The sequence below is a fragment of the Phaseolus vulgaris genome, chromosome 11, assembly GCF_000499845.2.
Source record: "Phaseolus vulgaris cultivar G19833 chromosome 11, P. vulgaris v2.0, whole genome shotgun sequence".
Classification (NCBI taxonomy): domain Eukaryota; kingdom Viridiplantae; phylum Streptophyta; class Magnoliopsida; order Fabales; family Fabaceae; genus Phaseolus; species Phaseolus vulgaris.
In genome coordinates, this window is record NC_023749.2 from 7,432,642 (window position 1) to 7,450,448 (window position 17,807).

The 17,807-nt window shown below is 34.2% G+C and overlaps 2 protein-coding genes across 3 annotated transcripts; both read right to left on the reverse strand.

Annotated features, from left to right (window-relative positions):
• Positions 1–828: 828 nt before the first annotated feature.
• On the reverse strand, positions 829–9,793 carry LOC137822294 (pseudouridine-5'-phosphate glycosidase). Its single transcript, XM_068627183.1, has 13 exons — positions 9,418–9,793; positions 9,203–9,314; positions 9,008–9,118; positions 8,486–8,568; positions 6,942–7,001; positions 6,788–6,848; positions 6,033–6,139; positions 5,858–5,935; positions 5,189–5,234; positions 4,997–5,117; positions 4,777–4,862; positions 4,483–4,564; positions 829–1,161 (listed from the first exon to the last, which is right to left on the reverse strand). Exons 1-13 carry the CDS (start codon positions 9,487–9,489, stop codon positions 1,158–1,160), a joined length of 1,023 nt encoding a protein of 340 aa, XP_068483284.1. The 5' UTR covers positions 9,490–9,793; the 3' UTR covers positions 829–1,157.
• A 2,497-nt stretch (positions 9,794–12,290) lies between these two features.
• On the reverse strand, positions 12,291–16,952 carry LOC137821422 (uncharacterized). Of its 2 annotated transcripts, none has more exons than XM_068626022.1 (4): positions 16,793–16,952; positions 15,219–16,346; positions 13,819–14,489; positions 12,291–13,559 (listed from the first exon to the last, which is right to left on the reverse strand). In XM_068626022.1, the coding sequence occupies exons 2-4, from the start codon at positions 16,319–16,321 to the stop codon at positions 12,538–12,540; spliced, it is 2,796 nt and encodes a 931-aa protein (XP_068482123.1). In that variant the 5' UTR covers positions 16,322–16,346; positions 16,793–16,952; the 3' UTR covers positions 12,291–12,537. The 2 variants fall into 2 exon arrangements, with proteins under 2 accessions (XP_068482123.1, XP_068482114.1); XM_068626013.1 differs by lacking the exon at positions 16,793–16,952 and adding an exon at positions 16,440–16,711.
• Positions 16,953–17,807: the final 855 nt, after the last annotated feature.

Sequence of the window (17,807 nt, forward strand, 5' to 3'; positions counted from 1 at the left end):
TCAATTAAAATATGTTAGTTTTGACAAAAGATTAACATTAATAGAAAATGACACTAAACTATATCAGCACAATAAAATCTTTTTTAAAAAAATAACGATAATAAACTCTAATCCAAAAATAACCTTCACTAGAACATGAAAAATAATAATATCAAGTCAATAACACTTATCAAAATCAGGCCTGCACAATATCAACTCAGCACTCAACACACTAACTTCAAAATATACATTTTGTCCTTAACGGATTAACGAATTAAAAGACTTTACTTTTTAAATATTCATATTTATAAATTAAATCACAAAGTTCCGAATATGCAAGTTTAAAACTAATATGTCACTTCCAAATTTGGTCATCCAAAAACTTACCTGAACAACATAAATGAGTTTCGAATCTCAATCCTCAGCACCATTTACAACACATCATTCTAAACATGAAAATTCAAAACTCATTACTCACTTATGGATATAGTCATCTAGAAGCTTAAATGAAGCACGAAAATGACTTTCCAGATATCTAAATCCGGAGTATATAACAACCACTTCCGGATTTCTACATCAGTAAACAAACATGAAACCAAAGACAATGTTGGTTTTAAATTTTATCTTGGATGCATGTCTTAAATAATATGGTGCAGAAAAATACAACCTCAACATCAAACCACCAATATACCAATTAAAATTAAGTAAAAAAAGAATATAAAAAAAAGACATTAATTTTACAAGTAAGAAATTTTTCAAATTCTTACTTTTAGATAAACTTTAAAATCCACTATTTTCAAATAATCAAATTATTCTAATAATTTTCTAAAATTTAAATTTCTTATAGAATTTTCAATCCAAACGTCTCAAATTCTGTATAAAAAATGTCATCCAAACACAAGTTCAGGGTATCGTTGAAGTCACCAGGGATCTATTCAACATGACATCAAACTTATTGCAAAAGCAAAGATAAAATATACATGACAAGATTCCTCGTCAAATTCATTCCGAGAAACAAAATAAATATCTTCACTTCACAGGAAAAATCGGGAGATAAGACAACACTCAACAGAAGTGAAACACTAAGTAGTGTAATAAAGTTGCCAGGTTCCTGCTCCCAATTGTAGTTGCATTAGACTGCTTATGCAGACCATCTTCCAACTTCTAACTTAAGACGTTTAGCTTATAAATACACAACAAATAGTAAGATAAGAACCCATATCAGGAAGTAACATGTACATCCAATCATTGTAAGGAACATAAAAATAATAAAGAATTTACACAAAGTAATTCAATTAATAAGCAAAATTGTTCGAAACAAGCCAAAACCACTGTTATTACATAGAGCTTCCCCATTTAATGAGAAGAACATGGTAATGGAACCATAAGTAATCATCATTATATTATAGGAAACTTGGAGCAGAATAAGAATCAACACAAATATATCATGTTTTCCAACCAGAATATTCTCTTTTTATACATCTATATATCATGAAGTCTTCCACCACTTTAATCCAAAACATTTTCATGAAAGTTGCACTAAACTTTGACATCATAATGATCTATAATAATTTAACATGAAACCCTTCCTCTAGTCACATAAACCTAAACCATATACATATACATATAGATAAAAGAATATCTTACTTTCATATAAAATTTATACATGAAATAAATCTGTGGAAATGTAAATACATGTGGGTTCAACCTATAAATCTTAGTTGTTGTGTGCGTATTAATTCTAAGGGTGTCAAAATGGGTTAATAGCAGTGAGCCAATCTGGCTCACCACAGAATCAAGCTAGCTGGGGTTAAAACAAAAATCAAAGTTTGGCCAATTATGGGCCAAAAGAAACCTGACTAATTTATTTTGCGAGTTAATTGGGTCAAGCTGGGTTAGTGGTGAGTTGAATCATTATATTTTAAAATGAAATACAAATTATGCAAGTTCTCCTCTTACATCCCCAAATCCTTTGAATACTTTAGATGTTTAATTTATTTTAAGACTTCTATTTACAGTGTTTGACAATTTGCATTGATTTGTATTAGTAACTAAATGTTGAAAATTATTATCTCTAATATAAAATTGCTTATAAAATGTACAAATTTGTTATATTTTTGAAATTTTTCTTGCTCACCACAGAGTGAGCCGAGTTGAGCTAACTCCTTTTAACCCAACCCATGATGAGCCAACTTGTGTGAGCTAAGTTGACTAACTTTCACACTCCTAATTAATTCTCCATTAAAGTGGGTCTAAAACTACAAGAGCAAACCAATAGTTTTATTGTGCCATGCCAGTTCAATCTATAATCATTCATGTGCACACTAAGACACGTGTAAGGTACTGCAATAAAAAAATAACAAAAAAACTGCTCCTTTAGAGGGGAGTAGCTTCCTTGCAACAAAATCGAAACAAACTGAACATTCTCTTTCCGCATTTTTCATTCTGTCCTACTATGACATATAGCACTATCATGCGTAACAAATTTCACAACTAAGCAAAACAAAATTGCAATGAAATCCTCCTCATGCTTCTAGATAGTTTTGTTCTTATTACCATCTGCAAAACTAAAATTGTTCATAGTCCTTGAATCACTTGGGCTTAACACTATTACGTTTGGCTCTAGTTTCTGGTATTGGCCCTGCTGCTTCCACTTGGTTTGTCAGCTCAGTTGGGCTTTTAAAGGGTCAGTAGCTTGGGCCATAACATTCTGTCATTTTCCAAGATAAACTCGGAGTATTCAACCAATTTTATTCACCCAGTTTGCAAAGGGACAGTTACCGTACTTGTGTAGCAGAGTATGCTAGTCACCAATTCTGTTACAGAAGTTGCTAGTTATTTCTGGAAGCCTTGGTTGTTGTTCAAGGTTGCTAATAGCTTTTCTGGAGTTAGTTAGTTGTGGTAACAGTTTTCACCAACTGTACAACAAACACTAGATGTAATGTCTCGTTGCTTATTTCACCAGATAAGAAAATAAAAATTCCCAGAGTATTATTTTGTTGCTCACGCTTAGACTCTTTTAATTTTGTTAGAAGGTCGAGTGCCTCTTTAACTATAATCCAAAGTAAAACAATAACTCTTGAATTGTTGTTCATCTCGACACCACCTAATCTCATAATAATGGGATTTAATACTATTTACACCAAGAAACCTTCAGTACAATAGGATCCATTCAAGAGAATTGGGATGCAGAAGCCATTCTGACCATTTCCATGCATGGTTTTCTTGACATGCTTTGGTTGAATGGAATCAATCTCCTCTTGAACGCATTTCTTATTTGTGATATTATCCTCTACATGATGTTGTGCTTTTGCATCCAACCTTCCAGCTAAGTCTTGATCTCTTTTACTCCCTCAACCTTCTAGATGTGAGAGGGATGTGTCTCCACCCTTTCCTCGTCTTTAACCTTTTTCTCTACAAGAATGATTTCTTGACTCCTCAATATCTTGTGCAGTTTGTGGTTGCAATAATGATGTTGTACTGCACCTGAATTGGTTGCTTCTCTCACAAACACCTCTTTTTTCAATTTCTCGCCTCTGTAGACTAAGTATTCCCCACCATCTGAAAACCGTTTTCCTTTCTAGAATTCAAGTAGTTTTTTATTTGCTTCATGTTCAACAAACCTTCTTTTTAAGACAACCATGTCTGTTTTCAAAACTGTAAGCATCTTCTTTTGTTTACTGCCAATTTTCTCCAATGCGCCCACTCTAGTCTATTCTCCATCATGCAACTCAAATCCAGCTGGTCAGACCAATTGTTATGAACCCAAAATTGAAAAGAGATAGGAAAGAAAGATATTTAGTGAATAAAACGAAAAGAATAAGAAATAGTAATCTCTTCTCCAAGGCCCCTTTCCCAAAGGATTTCTCCTTTCATAAAGAACTAAAGCATCTACAGAAATGAACATCCTTCCCCTTACATCGTTCTATTTATTTAACCCCCAAACTAACCACTCAAATCCTAACTACCTTTCCCATGGTCAGAATGTAGTGTGTACCAACTATGATGGTGTGGTGGTTCAGTGGCTGACAATGGCTAATTCCACTGTGTTGGTGGGCGAACACTCATGAAGAAGGAAAATAGAACACCAGCTCATGGAGCAGACAAGATAGGTTGTATGTGTTTCAGTGTCTAGAGGGTATGTGACGTTGTTTTCAGGTGGTGAGTCGTGTCCAACTTGTTGGACACAGCATCGAAAGCATGTCCTGTCCACTCCACTCCCATCTGATATGCTTCCAACATGCAGAAAAGGCAGTTTCGTATCGTGTGTGTATGTGCTTCATATCTCATGACTACATGTCTTACGTGGAATGTAATTTAATAAACTTCTTCAATATAATATTTTCTAGTTAAAGAAAATCTAATTGCATGGAGAAGACAGAGATGCCAATATTCGACTTTTTTGAGGATTACATTGAGTAAAATTTGCAATGACAGATAATTAAGAGTTCCAGGCTATGCATGTTGAATTGGCCAACAGATATCATGGAAGTACAAGCTCACCTTTCACAATTTTTTCTTATCTGGGCTAGGGCTACTGCAACTTGGGCTCCAACAAGAGCATTATTCTTCACAAGAGCAATGTCTAAATTGTTGTTAAGCTCCACTTTAACACTAGACAAATATTAAAGGTTAATTATATTTTTGGTCCCTCAAAAAAGTTTGATAGGTCATTATTAACTCTATTTAATTTATACATGTTTGAAATCATATTATAGACTAAATTTTCTATTAAAGTACACTTTTAGTAAATGATTTTATACTAATGCATAGCTAGAAAACTTTAAAAGTGGATACTTGCAGCAAGTGAGGCCCCTCCAGTCAGGTCATTTACTCTAGCGAGCAAGAAAGGAGTCTCAGCACTCCCTGTTATATTGTTTTCCCTACAAGTGAGTATATTAAATTTAATTTTAGAAAAGTCAATATTAAATGTATGAAATAAAATTAGGAAACCATTTAATGTACAACTTCCATATTAAGCCATAATGGATGGAGAAGAGAGAACAAAGACATTTACCTGGCTTCTTCAATGGCTTTATGAATGGCAGATTCAATTATCTGTCCAGAAGTTGAGTGTTCTTGAGGAATAGGAACTGCTATCAAAATTCCAGTTCCTAGCTTGAGTTTGAAGCTTGCTTCTGCCAGAAGAATATAAATCATGGATAAAATACAAACGGACAACAAAAAAGAAAAAGAAGGTTTTACTTGCCTATTATGCGTGCACAGTCTTCCGGGCTATCTACCCGACATGAAACCTGAAATTTTGCAATGATCAAATATATTGTCCATATACTCATTCGTTAGTACATTATTCTATACTTACATTCCAATTGAAAAATAAAATGCTATCATAATAATGGTGAAAACATGGTCGTGAATCACCAATTAAATCACAAATCAGAAGGCTTATTTCCAAAATCACGAATTGAAATATATTGGGAAGAACATATTCAAGACCAATTATTAAAAGTAACATAGAAGATATCATATGCTTAACCAAACACCTTTAAGGAGTATCGGGCAGAGCCAAACACCTTAAAAAAGGAGTAAGTTGGAGATTTGTTAAAAAAAGTGATAAGAGGGATGGAGCAAGGAGAATGAGATTGGTAATCTACTAATGAGATAAATTGTTGTTAAAGGCACAATCCCAAATGGATGTATGATTGTGTAAATAACGAAATATTGTATAGGCTTAATTTTAGGGATTAAGTTTTGAATATTTTTTGTTTCATTTTATTCCTTACAAATACAGAATCATGTGTGTGCTCATAACACACAATTCCTGTAAATCTTTTCATAAAGAAAATGTGGTCAAACCCTATGCTATTTATGGACATGTTTAACATTGAAAGCCATACGAGAATCTGATTTAATATACCTTGCAGCCACTTGATTCCGTGAAAAATGCAGGAAACTCATTGGTCTTGTATGCAGCAGTACAAACTCCTAGTGTTTCCTATTCAAGATAAATAATAATAATAATAATAATAATAATAATAAAAGCTACAACTGATTACTGCTTCAGTAATATTAACATAAAAATAAATGGGTACCAGATATTCAAGCGTCTTGGGAATATCTAATATTGATTTTACACCAGCACATACAACTGCTACTGGTGTTTTGCCTAGCTCAACGAGATCAGAAGATATATCCATAGCTGCCCAAAGATATAAAAAATAATAATGCTCAATAATAATCTCAGACTTATTTGCAGAAACCACAATAATGTAAAATTTGAAAGAAAAAAAAACTCATCTCCTTTGTTTGTAGACTGCAATAAGAAATTAAATTTTCCAGGATGTGCCTAAACAGTTCCATCCAAAGAGAACTGAGCTTTTGCAGATTGTATTACACAAACATTTCCACTTTAAGCCTATAAAAATACCAATGAAATGTAGAGTCCTTCGGTATAATTTACAGCCAAGGAGCAACTTTGAACTTTAATTAGTAAGAAATATCTTACAAAGAAACTAAAAGGACTGAGTATTATTATTGTTTGTATGTATTGTGTAGCATGATAAATTACAACAGGTGTTTTTGGTCATAATAAAACGTTACAAGATTTTTACTGCAAAGGGAAAACTTGATTAAATGTGATAGCTCTCCCTTTTCATTGTTTAAGTTGCAAATTGTAGGACTTTCAAAGACCCTAAAATACAATAACAATTTGTACAACATGCACAGATTGATCTATTTTGGTCTCAATTTGAAACCAAAATGTGCCATCTCTTACACGCAAGGTTTGTCAGCATCCATCATGAAAAACCAATTTAGTGTATTAGTAAGATATAGGAGGTTAACATACTATGTTCCCCATGTCGATGCACTCCTCCGATCCCCCCAGTCACAAAGATGGGAATATTAACCTGCACAAAATTTTCAAAAGTACAGGCAGTTAAACAAAAATGGCGTGATATAATGACTGAGGCTAAAATAGAAGTGGTATTTGAGAAAAATACCATAGCAGCAAAAAACATTGTTGCAGAAACAGTAGTTGCACCATTTTCACCTCGAGCTACCTGAAAACATAATAAACTAGGATGGTGCATTAATGCTAAATAAGACTAAACTTACATAAATTGTCAAATCATACATAACTTCATAAAAGCATAAGTTCTTAAGGTCAAAATATTTCCAAAGGGAGCCAATTTCTTCAAATAGTGAGTCCTAATAAAATATTGTAATAGTAAGGTCAATGAAGGGCAAAAATTGCATTCGTTTCAAAATTGTTGCCCCGCTTCGTGACCTGAGTTCATGCAAGTTCACATGAATGTAGAAAGTTCACCTGAGTTTGCTCAGAAAAAAGTTTGATAGCGAGTTAACTTGGATTTTTTACTTAAGATCGTAAACTCGTAAGAGTTGAAGGGTTAGATCAAGAGTTTGAAAATCTTAGTGAAAGCTTCAGTGTATATATGTAATTAGATCAAGTTCTTGAGCATATTTGCCGAGTATCAAACACCAAGGGGACCAAGTCGTGGAAACATACTAATGATACACGCATACTATTAAGAAATGAGTTTAAGTCTAATTTATCTTTATAAAACCGACTTTTATGATGAAGTTTGCACCCAATTATATACCATAAATTGGCCTTATCTGTAGTCGACATGAGATCTCCAAACACATACATATAAATATCATATGCTACAAAATTTGTTTGATACTACCCATCTAGCATATAAGGGACACAGATACAAACACAGTAAAGATGTCAATTTTAACCTATATTGGTTGACAACTCAAGCATTTTGCTTTTATACTTTTACAAAACCATGTTCTGATTATAGTTGTAAAGAATATAAATAACAAAACTTAATACAGTTATTCCCCTTCCAAACCCATTTGACGAGCCCATGCTCCCAACCAAAGTTGTCTTTCTATCCTGGATGAGTATGGTATGGCCTCAATTGTTCTCTTGCAGGCTCACATGCTTCAGTAGCTCATATATATTTCTCTTCCTTTCTCTGATACTGAGATGCCACTCTTGATTGCTTCACCAAAAGTTATGTTCAAGTGCCCTTATTCGCTTCTGTAACAGAACTCCAACTCCTCACCGAGAAGGTCTACAAACTGCTTCTTCATCTCCCACTTCAGATGCAGGCCATTACTGCCAAAATCTGAGACACAATCTGAGACATAGATTGGCCAACCCCAGGAGTGAATTGGAAGTGGGATAAAAAAGGTGGTGGTCACAGAGGCGGGAAGGGCAAGAGAGTTTTGTTGTGGGAATTGCAGATGATGGAGGCATTTCTGAATCACTATAATAGAGTGGGTCCACACACTCCCAACACTGAGAACACCCTCTCAACCACCCTACCGAATCAGATTTACTCCGCGATATCTTCAAGGAATTCTTGCTATACATAAAGTTGCTTAAATTTTTTTGACTATACAACATTTTCAATGTAATGGGTTTCCTACTTTTCTTTTTGCAAGGTTTCTAATGACATTCATATAGAGATATAAATAATTATAATATGGTGCGGAATGTCAAGACACTCACGACATTTGCAATGTCCCTTCGAGCTGTCTTCCGAGCACTGGTTCCCAGAGTAGCTAGTCTTTTGAGTTCTTCTAGACTTAGACCTATCCAGATAACACAAGCAAGCAAAAGAATATTTGTCAAAAAGATACAATAAAACATATTTGTTATCATTGCAAAAACAAAATAAAAAATGGGATGACAAACTCTTCAGCTGGTATTTTCAACTTGGTTCGCAGATATCATCCATTAAGCAAGTGACCCGGTATATATATGAATGATATAGTGCTTGCACTAGACCTAACTCACTTTCAGGTTGTTTTGTGAATCAATATTCTTTCCTATTTTGACTCTTCTCTTCATTCCAAAAACCCATTTCAAACCAAACTCGATTTACAAAACAACTTGAAAAGGAAATCCAAAGGTGGCTAAGTGCAAGCACTCCATCATACTTCTCATAACAGATCACTTGTGATTGAAAGTGAATGTAAAATATGAAATACTAATTCAATCCATAATCTTGAGAATGATGAGAATAAATACCTACACAAGGCGTGCCATCTAAAATTGCAATGGTGGCAGGAACTGCACCATTCTCTCTTACAATACGTTCCACCTCTATTGCAGTTTCCAAATTTTGAGGATATGGCATTCCTACAAAGAAGAGCACAGTCCAAACACTAAGTTGTGGGTATATATGCTTGTGAGTAGAATATAGGATTATAAGATATTACAAACCATGTGAAATGATGGTAGATTCCAGAGCAACAACTGCTCGCCCCAATGATAATGCTTGAGAAACCTCTGAGGCTACCTTCACTGATCCTCCAACAACATTGACTTGCGCAACCTATATCAAAACCCATTTCACATTTTGCTTAAGAATAATACCAAAATGATACACAAATGAACAAATACTATAGATGATTATGAGGGAAATCTATTATCACTACCTTGTTATCTGTTTCGGTCAATTCCAAGTGCCGTCGAAGATTGGCTAGTCGTGAGACCGCTGAGAATGTCATGTCACCTGCTTGCTCAGAAGTTTTGCTCTCAGAACAACTCAGGGCAATTTATCGCGGAAATCACAGCACACCAAAATCTTCCGAGTTATAAAATAGAAATTATAAAGAAGAGGAGTTTCCTTTTCTTAGTACTCTCAATTAAACACAATCCACTCTTCTCTTATATATCACGAACCGAACAACCCTGCCAAAAAGTAACATCTTTTCGTAATACTCTCCCAAATACATTAATATTCTAATCAAATTCAAGTAATCTTGTAATAAAAATTGGATTCAATCAATCTTATTTTTGTTTTCTTTTATTAGATATTCAATTTTGGTTCGCTTCATTTCTTAAACCCTAAACCCGAATGGAGTAATTTTGCTGAAATTTTATATATTAAAATCTATAAAAATATAACTTTTTTAATTTAATTTAGATTTTCATAATTTATTCATGTTAGGAAGATGAGACCTAGAGAATTTCTGAGAAGTTTCGTCTTCCTCTTTCCTAACACGCGGTTGACTTATGCCTCAATTTCTTACTATTTTCGTACATGCAGAAGGCACTCCCACACTCACATGTCTTAGAATGTGCATTATTTATATTATTTTAATGGACTTATTTTGTTGGGTCGGATTAGTGAGGTGGATAGTACTTAGGAGTGTATTACCTAAGGCAATTTCTTCCTGCACCATATTAATTCTAACATGCACCCTATCATTTTTTTAAATTTCCAAAATTACTCTTATTTCGAATTTAAAAATCTGGAATAGTAAATATAATTTAAAAATAAAAAAATACATTCCGAATAAAAAAAATCTGAAATACAAAATTGAAAATGCATACTAGATAAAATTTTTCAGAATTCAAAAATGTGTTCTGGATATTCAAATCCAGAATATTTCTGGATAAAAGGTTCTGGAAGTAATTTTTATTTACACCCTCCTTTATTTAAGGTTATTTTCGTCATTTTGGAGGAGTATTTTTGTCATTTTCAATAATAGGTTGGGTGTATATTGGAATTGATATGGTGTAGGGAGCATTTACCATTACCTAATTCTTAATGATGATTTAATTTTACTAAGGCAAATGCTCCCTGCACCCAATCATTTTTAACCTGCACCCAACATATTTTTTTAATTTCCAAAAATGCCCTTAATTTCAGAAATAAAAATCCGGAATTGAAAATAATATATTCCGGAAAAATAAATCCGGAAGTCATTATTGAGTTTCGGAAATAAAAATCCGGAAACCAAAATTAAAATTCTATTTCGGACAAAAAAAATTCGGAATTGAAAAATAATACATTCCGAAAAAAAATCCAGAAAAGAAATAATTGTGTTTCGAAAATAAAAATCCGAAAACAAAAATAAAAAATCAATCCCGGATAAAAAAATCCGTAATATAAAATTTCGTTCCGGAAAAAAATATCCAGAACACATATTTCGGAAATTTTTTTTAAGGACAATTTCGTCTTTTCCACTAAGATCGGGTGCAGTGATATGGTGCAGGAAGCAATTGCCTTTTACTAATCTTGATTAAACGTTACTGGATCGAAGATATCGGTCGGTCCACACGGGTGTTTGTTATTCGGCCGGCCTAACCGTGAAAACCGAATCACAATATTGATCGTTCGGTTCATACCAATACATTTATAATTATAAAATTAAAGATTTAAAATTTAAAATTTAAAATTTAAATTTTAGGAATATCACTAAAGTATAAGTATATTTGAGATCAGAAATCAACCTTTGAATATCAAAACACAAGTAAAATAAATACCAAAACATATATTTTGATAACGGCAAGTCTCTTAAGATAGTATTAATGACATCAATCACTACATCTAAAGTTTTATCAACTTTATCATTTGTAGAAATCGAAACAATGGATCTCTTAAAAATATATATATAATAAAATTTTAAATTTCAAAACTGAAAATACCTTAAATAAATACGGTGATTCAACATCTTTGAAAATAGAACAAATTATATAACACAATCACATTAAAAAAGATGTTTCCTACTGAGAATTGGCACTTTCTATAATGTACCATACCTTTAATTTATTCTTTATAGAAATTAAAGAAATTCAAAATTAAAATACTCTAGATACTTCATTACTGGAGGGGCACAAGTAACCTCGTGTTGGATTAAACTTTTGCATACTAAAAATACCAAGAGCAATGAGAAAGAAAGAGAAAAACGAAGAATATAACTTGTAGATCCACTGTTATTGACTATCAAATCCAAAGATAATTCACCATGTAAAACATTTTCGGAATTGGTGATCAAGAAAATGGAAAACAAGACTAATTGAAATAAAAAATAGTTTGAAAGATCAAACCATGAAAATATAAAGCAGAAATGGAACCCTAAACAATATATATTTTATCAAAAAGATATTTCCTATTATCTTTTTGTGAAAAAAGGGAATAAAAAGACAACTTCCTAAAACATACAAAATTGAGGTACCAAAACACAAAAACAGAACAATGTTGAATATGGTAGACTACATGGTGTTTGCTAAAAAGGTTCCCAATTTTTTTTTACTTTAAAATAAAATAATTTAAAAACAAGTTTTTAAAATATAAAACAAGATAAAAAAAAGATAATTTTAAAGTGCAATTCAAATAAATTCGTACATTAAAATATTAATACAAATAAATTTGATCTTTCTAAAAAATAAATTTAAGTGAGGTGCATAAAAGTATAATAAAAAAACATTCTTTTTAAAAATAACTTCAATTTCATAGATTTAATCCTGTAATAATAATTTATAAATTAAAAAAGTTGGCGTGTAGCTTCTTTAAGTAAAGTTGTGCCGAAAATCTTAACATAGTAATTTATGAATATCAACAATTAATTACAGTTGTATCTCTGGGAAACATCACATTGTCTCTTCGGGAAACATGAGTTACCTCATTCTTATTCCCTTAACAGCAAAATCGCTGACCCTATGTTCCACTTAATATAAAAGCATAGTACAAATCATTCGTAACTTAAGCATCAGACAAAAAAAGAAAACAACAAAGAATAATTAATTAATCAGAATAATGAAGTCTTTCAGAATTTGGAGCAGGTATGAGGTAGACCAGTGTCTTTATCAACAGCCACAACCTCAGTGGCATTGTTGCATCTTAGCACATCCTGTCCCAACTTAGCTCCAGCAGCTTTCAGACCCTTTAGAGAAACTGGTTGATTGAAGAGGTTTAGAGATGGAAGCTTTGATGCTGGAGGCATCTTCATTGCTGGCAACAAGTTTCTGAAGTCTTCTTTCAATAGTGGCACCTCAAAGTCCTGTTTGTTATGCTTAACCACATTGTCTTTTGCACTAATATGTGCCCCTGGCTCCATATGGTTGGTTGAAAAGCTTGCTTGTTGAGGGAAATTTGGGTACAGACTAACATACCCTCTAAGGTACATCATGTCTATGAGGAACTTCTTCCATGAAGCTTGCCATCCATTTGTTCTAGATTTTGGAATTTGAACAGGGTTGGATTTGGCATCCTCAGTGAACCTCATGTTCATGTACACATAGAACTCTCTCCAATGTTTGGGGAAGAACACTGCCCCCCAGCTGCATGGTAGTTGGTGAAGGTAAGGTGTGTTGGGGTGGATGTGTTTGAAGAATTCTGTGCCATTCCATTTGGGTCTCTCTTTGACAACTTCAACAAGCTTTGGAGTGTAGAGGGAGATGGAGGAGAGCTCAGGAAGAGAAACTTGAGGGTCATAGTGGTAAGCCATGAGTGCATATTTGATCCATAGGTAGTAGTAAGGGGAAAGTTCAATGTCATCTTCTAGCAGGAGACCAAAGTCATCATCTGATGATGGATACCAACTTTCACTCACAGCCCGGATGAGACCACCTTGGATGATTCTCCTTCTCAGGGTTTTTGGCCCATGAGGCCACTCAAATGAACCTACTACTCTTATAGTTTCATCATCTACCTTGCTATCCATGTTGAAGGTAATTGGAATTTCATCTCCAAGATAGTAGGCATTGCTTAGAGATTTAAGAAGCCTTGTTAGTGATTTGACTCTATTTTGGGTGATGATGCTCACAGAAATCCTCATCCTATTCCAATCTACAAGGCAAAATTGAGTTTAATACGTATTCATTTGAAAAAAAATCGCATAATCAACCAATAATATTTATTCAAATTGTATTAGCTAACCAATATTATTAAGCAGAGAACTTATCCCATATGCATGATTATGTACTAGCTTGAGTTTTTTGTATTGAAGGTAGTCACATTCATTCACAGTATACCATTGTTAATAAAATAGAATGAACAATATGCATGCTCGACAAGAGCAGAATAATTCTATATTCAATAGTCTTACTTGGTAATGCTGTTGAACGCAGATCAGCCATCCAGAGAACTTGAGACACTGATGCCCTGGGTAAAAGAACCAATGTGGTAGCATTTGAGTTGGTTTCTGATGCCATCTTAAGAGCTTTTCTCACATGAGGGTCAATGTCAGCAACAGTGATCACTACACTGGGGTTGTGAATTTTGATCAAACCCTTCATGCTGGTGTACACTGCATGTATCACTGGTGCCTCTGAGTCTGACACTCCAGAAAGTGACCCAATAGCCAAATCAAAAATCTTGAACCGACGTTCTTTGCAGACCACTGTAGGCCATTTGAGAGCTGCTGCAGTATCTTCACAAGTGCAGAAACTGCCTCCAGAGACAACAATGTAGGCCTTCTTGCCAACTGTGCTCCTGAATTTTTCAAGAAGTGGTGCAAGCACTTTCACTTCATCAACTGAGTGAGCATAGAAGAGTGCATCGACTTTTTGTGGGTACATTGCAGCCCACTGAGTCAAATAACCAGTGGAAAGTGCTTTCCACCATTGATCATCTCTGACCTGAACTATGTCCTTAAAAATCACAGTGGTTTCAGATACATATGCAAGCCTGTGTTCACTATCTCCCCAAGTTTCCTTGTCCTTAGGGTCTATTGGAAGAACAAAGGAGCCAGCATTTTTGTATTTCTGAAGCTGATAACTGCAATAATAAAAATAATAAAGAATTTTCAGCATGTATGATCATACAGAAATATAAGAGTGGTTCCAGGGAAATGCAATCGGTTTGGCATGTTGAAATTAATTCAAGGATCAAAACTTTGAATTAAAAAGAAAGTGGCAAAAAAATTTCTTCTTTTTGTGAGGAGAAATGAGAAAAAAGATAATTTGACTTCCATGATAGAGTAAAATGAAAAAAAGGCTCCTTCGTATGAAGACTGAATTTAATTTTTCAAACAATAATTTTCTACCTAGACGGTTTTCCATGTGCTACTACTATTGCCATAAGAAAACATTCTCATTCTTTACCATGATGGTAAAAAGTTTTTCAAAACCTACATGATTGTTTTAGCTCTAAAAAAAATAAATATGAACAGTAAAAATTGTATTTGATACAAGACACATAAACTTTGTTTGAGATTTGACAAACATAGTATTTATTTCAATATGTGACGTTCTTTGCAACTTGTACTACTTGTTAGTGTTTTTGAACCTAATATCAACAACTAATTGAGCACTACCAAATCCTCTTTGGCTTAGTCAAATCATGACTGTTTGACTTGTATGGTCAACTTTCAACTAAATTTCGCATTCAGTTGGATCTCTTACCACCAAATAAAGTCATGTTCCCTTACCACGCCCCAGAAGAAAATCTTCATAAAATGGTAAAAAAGATTGTCAACATGATGTAAAAGTGTAGAAATTGACAAACCTGAGGTGCAGATCTTCACCAGTTGAGAAGGTAAAAGGTGTCTCAACGAATAGTGTCTTGACAAGATCTGCAGAGAGAAACCATGAACTAGATAGAAAATCCACCTGCACAATTTTATCAACTGTGATATCATAAGCAGGATCGGGTAAATACAACCCTGCCTCCTTGGAGCGAAATTTTCTGTAACTTGGAAAAGTGAAATCCTTCTGTCTAAAAGGCAAAATCCTTCCAATACTCCCCAAAACAGAATTCTTGTATTTTTCTGTCCCAGCCACGTGCGCCAAAATCTGCAACATCTTCCTTCCAGGAATCATGTCATCATCAATGACATACACAAGATCAGCTTCAGTCTGAAGAGCCATTTGGAACCTTCCATAGTACTTGAAATCATAGCTTGAGCTTATGAAGCTGATTCTTGAGTCATTATAGGTGTCCACAATTCTCCTCAATGAGGCCTCATTGGGGCTCCCAAATGAAAGAACCCAAGCATGATGGAAAGGAAGGGTCTGTTGGAGCAAAGAATCAAGCTGAGCACAAAGTGTTTTTCTCTTGAAGTGGTTCAGCAACACTGTTATTTTCGGGCTGTTTGGACCCTTCAAGTCCCACTTGGATTTCATTGCCATTAGCTCCTGGAGAGTCTCAGTGCCAAAGGTTTTGCTTTGGAAGTTCAACACCTCATCGTAGAGCTCTCTCTTTAGCTTGATCATTTGGACATCATTGGACTTCTTTTGCAGGAAGTCTATCTTCTCATTCTCACACACTTGTGATGGAGTTGTGGGAAGAACATCCTCCATTACTAGAGAGGAAGAAGCTTTTTGGTAGTGGCCAATAACGTGGGGTGTGATCATGAGTTGTTTCCATTGTTGGGCAATTTTGGTAGCCCATGTGAACTCTGGTTTGGTTCTTAAATCAATGGAAGGCCCCATGTAATACAATAGAAATGTTGCATACACTGCAAAGAAAAACTGAAGGCAAGTGAGTGCTGCAACAAACTTTGTGGAGGCACTTTTCTGAGCCTTCAGTTTGTTTCTTCCTCCAACATAGTCATTAAGCATCCCTTCCAAGTAATCTCCACTTCTCGAGGTCGAAGTTCGACCACCCATTTTAGATGATTCAATATCCTCTAACCTGCAAAAGAACACACAGAAAAAGTTAGTACCTACACATGCATTGCCGTTTTGCTATCACAATTTTGCAAGAGAAACTCCAACTCAGTCTAACCAATAAGGATGTGCTTGGAAATATGTCAGAATGGTGTTGAAATGAAGTTTTGCACTTTTCAATGCATAAACACGAAAACAATGTGAGGGATAGATTGAGTTGAATGTGATTGAAGTTGAAAGAGAAGAGAAAACCTATGGGTGGCTTGTGAAATTTGAAGAGCAATGGTTTGTGTGCTTTATATTATATATTAGTAAGTTCCCATGAAAATTGCATCACAGGTCACATGGGCTAAACTTATAAGAGCAAGAAGTTAGCACACGCGTTAACTTCATTCACTATACACTACTTCATGAACACTTTTTATAAGAAACCAACGAAAGCCAAATTTGATGCCGTTGAAAAGGGTAAACCTTGTGTTTTTGGCACTGCATTATAACTCATTTCGTGTTCCTTTTTTGTGCCTTTTTTCCCTCTCCCAACCAAAATATTTCCATTTTCTCAAGTCCATGAAGATCATAAGATATTTCAAACTCCTAGAGAAGAAAAAAAACCATTCATTATTTGCATTTTGATATTCGGGCTTTAGAGATTACAGCATGATTTAAGGGCCCTTAGTCAAAACCGAAAATAACCTCTACGTAGGAAACTTTATATAGCAGGAAAACACATTATATATAACGTTAAAGGCACAAACAAACACGAGAAAGAACATGGGGTGGAAGTAATACGTACATTGCACACTATCTTGGCAACAAAGACAACTGAAGGTGAGAAAACAAAGCCTTAATTAGCTTCTTGAGCAAAACAAGTAAGAGACCTAAAGCTTCACAAATATATATATATATATATGATTCACCAAAATAAATGGGTTATTTGCTGTCAAAGAGTGAGGCCTAAATAAATCAGTCAGAATTCATTAAATGTTACATAATATATATATGAATATGATATTATATATTAAAGCATATATGGTGTGCTTGACATTTCGAAGAAGATACGTGAATGAAATTTGCAGCAAACTTTTGTTAATGGCTGATAGCCGAACTTAGGCGGGTTCTACGCAAGAAACTCATGGCAAGGAAATGGTTCGCTTGTGCAAGAGAGAATTCAAATGTATCTTCTTCGCTTAGGCTATAAAAAAAGGGTATTGGAATAATGGGAACACAACATTTTTATTCCTATGAAATTACTTAGCCATTTTTTCAGTTTTCACTTTCCTCCTTTTCTGGTGAGTTGCCATTGAGATGGAGAGAGAAGAAGGATCCACACATGGGGTTGGCATAACATTAATTGAATGTGACAAATCAGTTATCGTTTGGAGAGTACAAAAGAAGTTAAATATTTAGGCTATGTAGATTAAGCTTATTCATATTTGTTATTACTTTATTAGTCAATTATGTTCAAATAATAGTGTAGGTGCACATA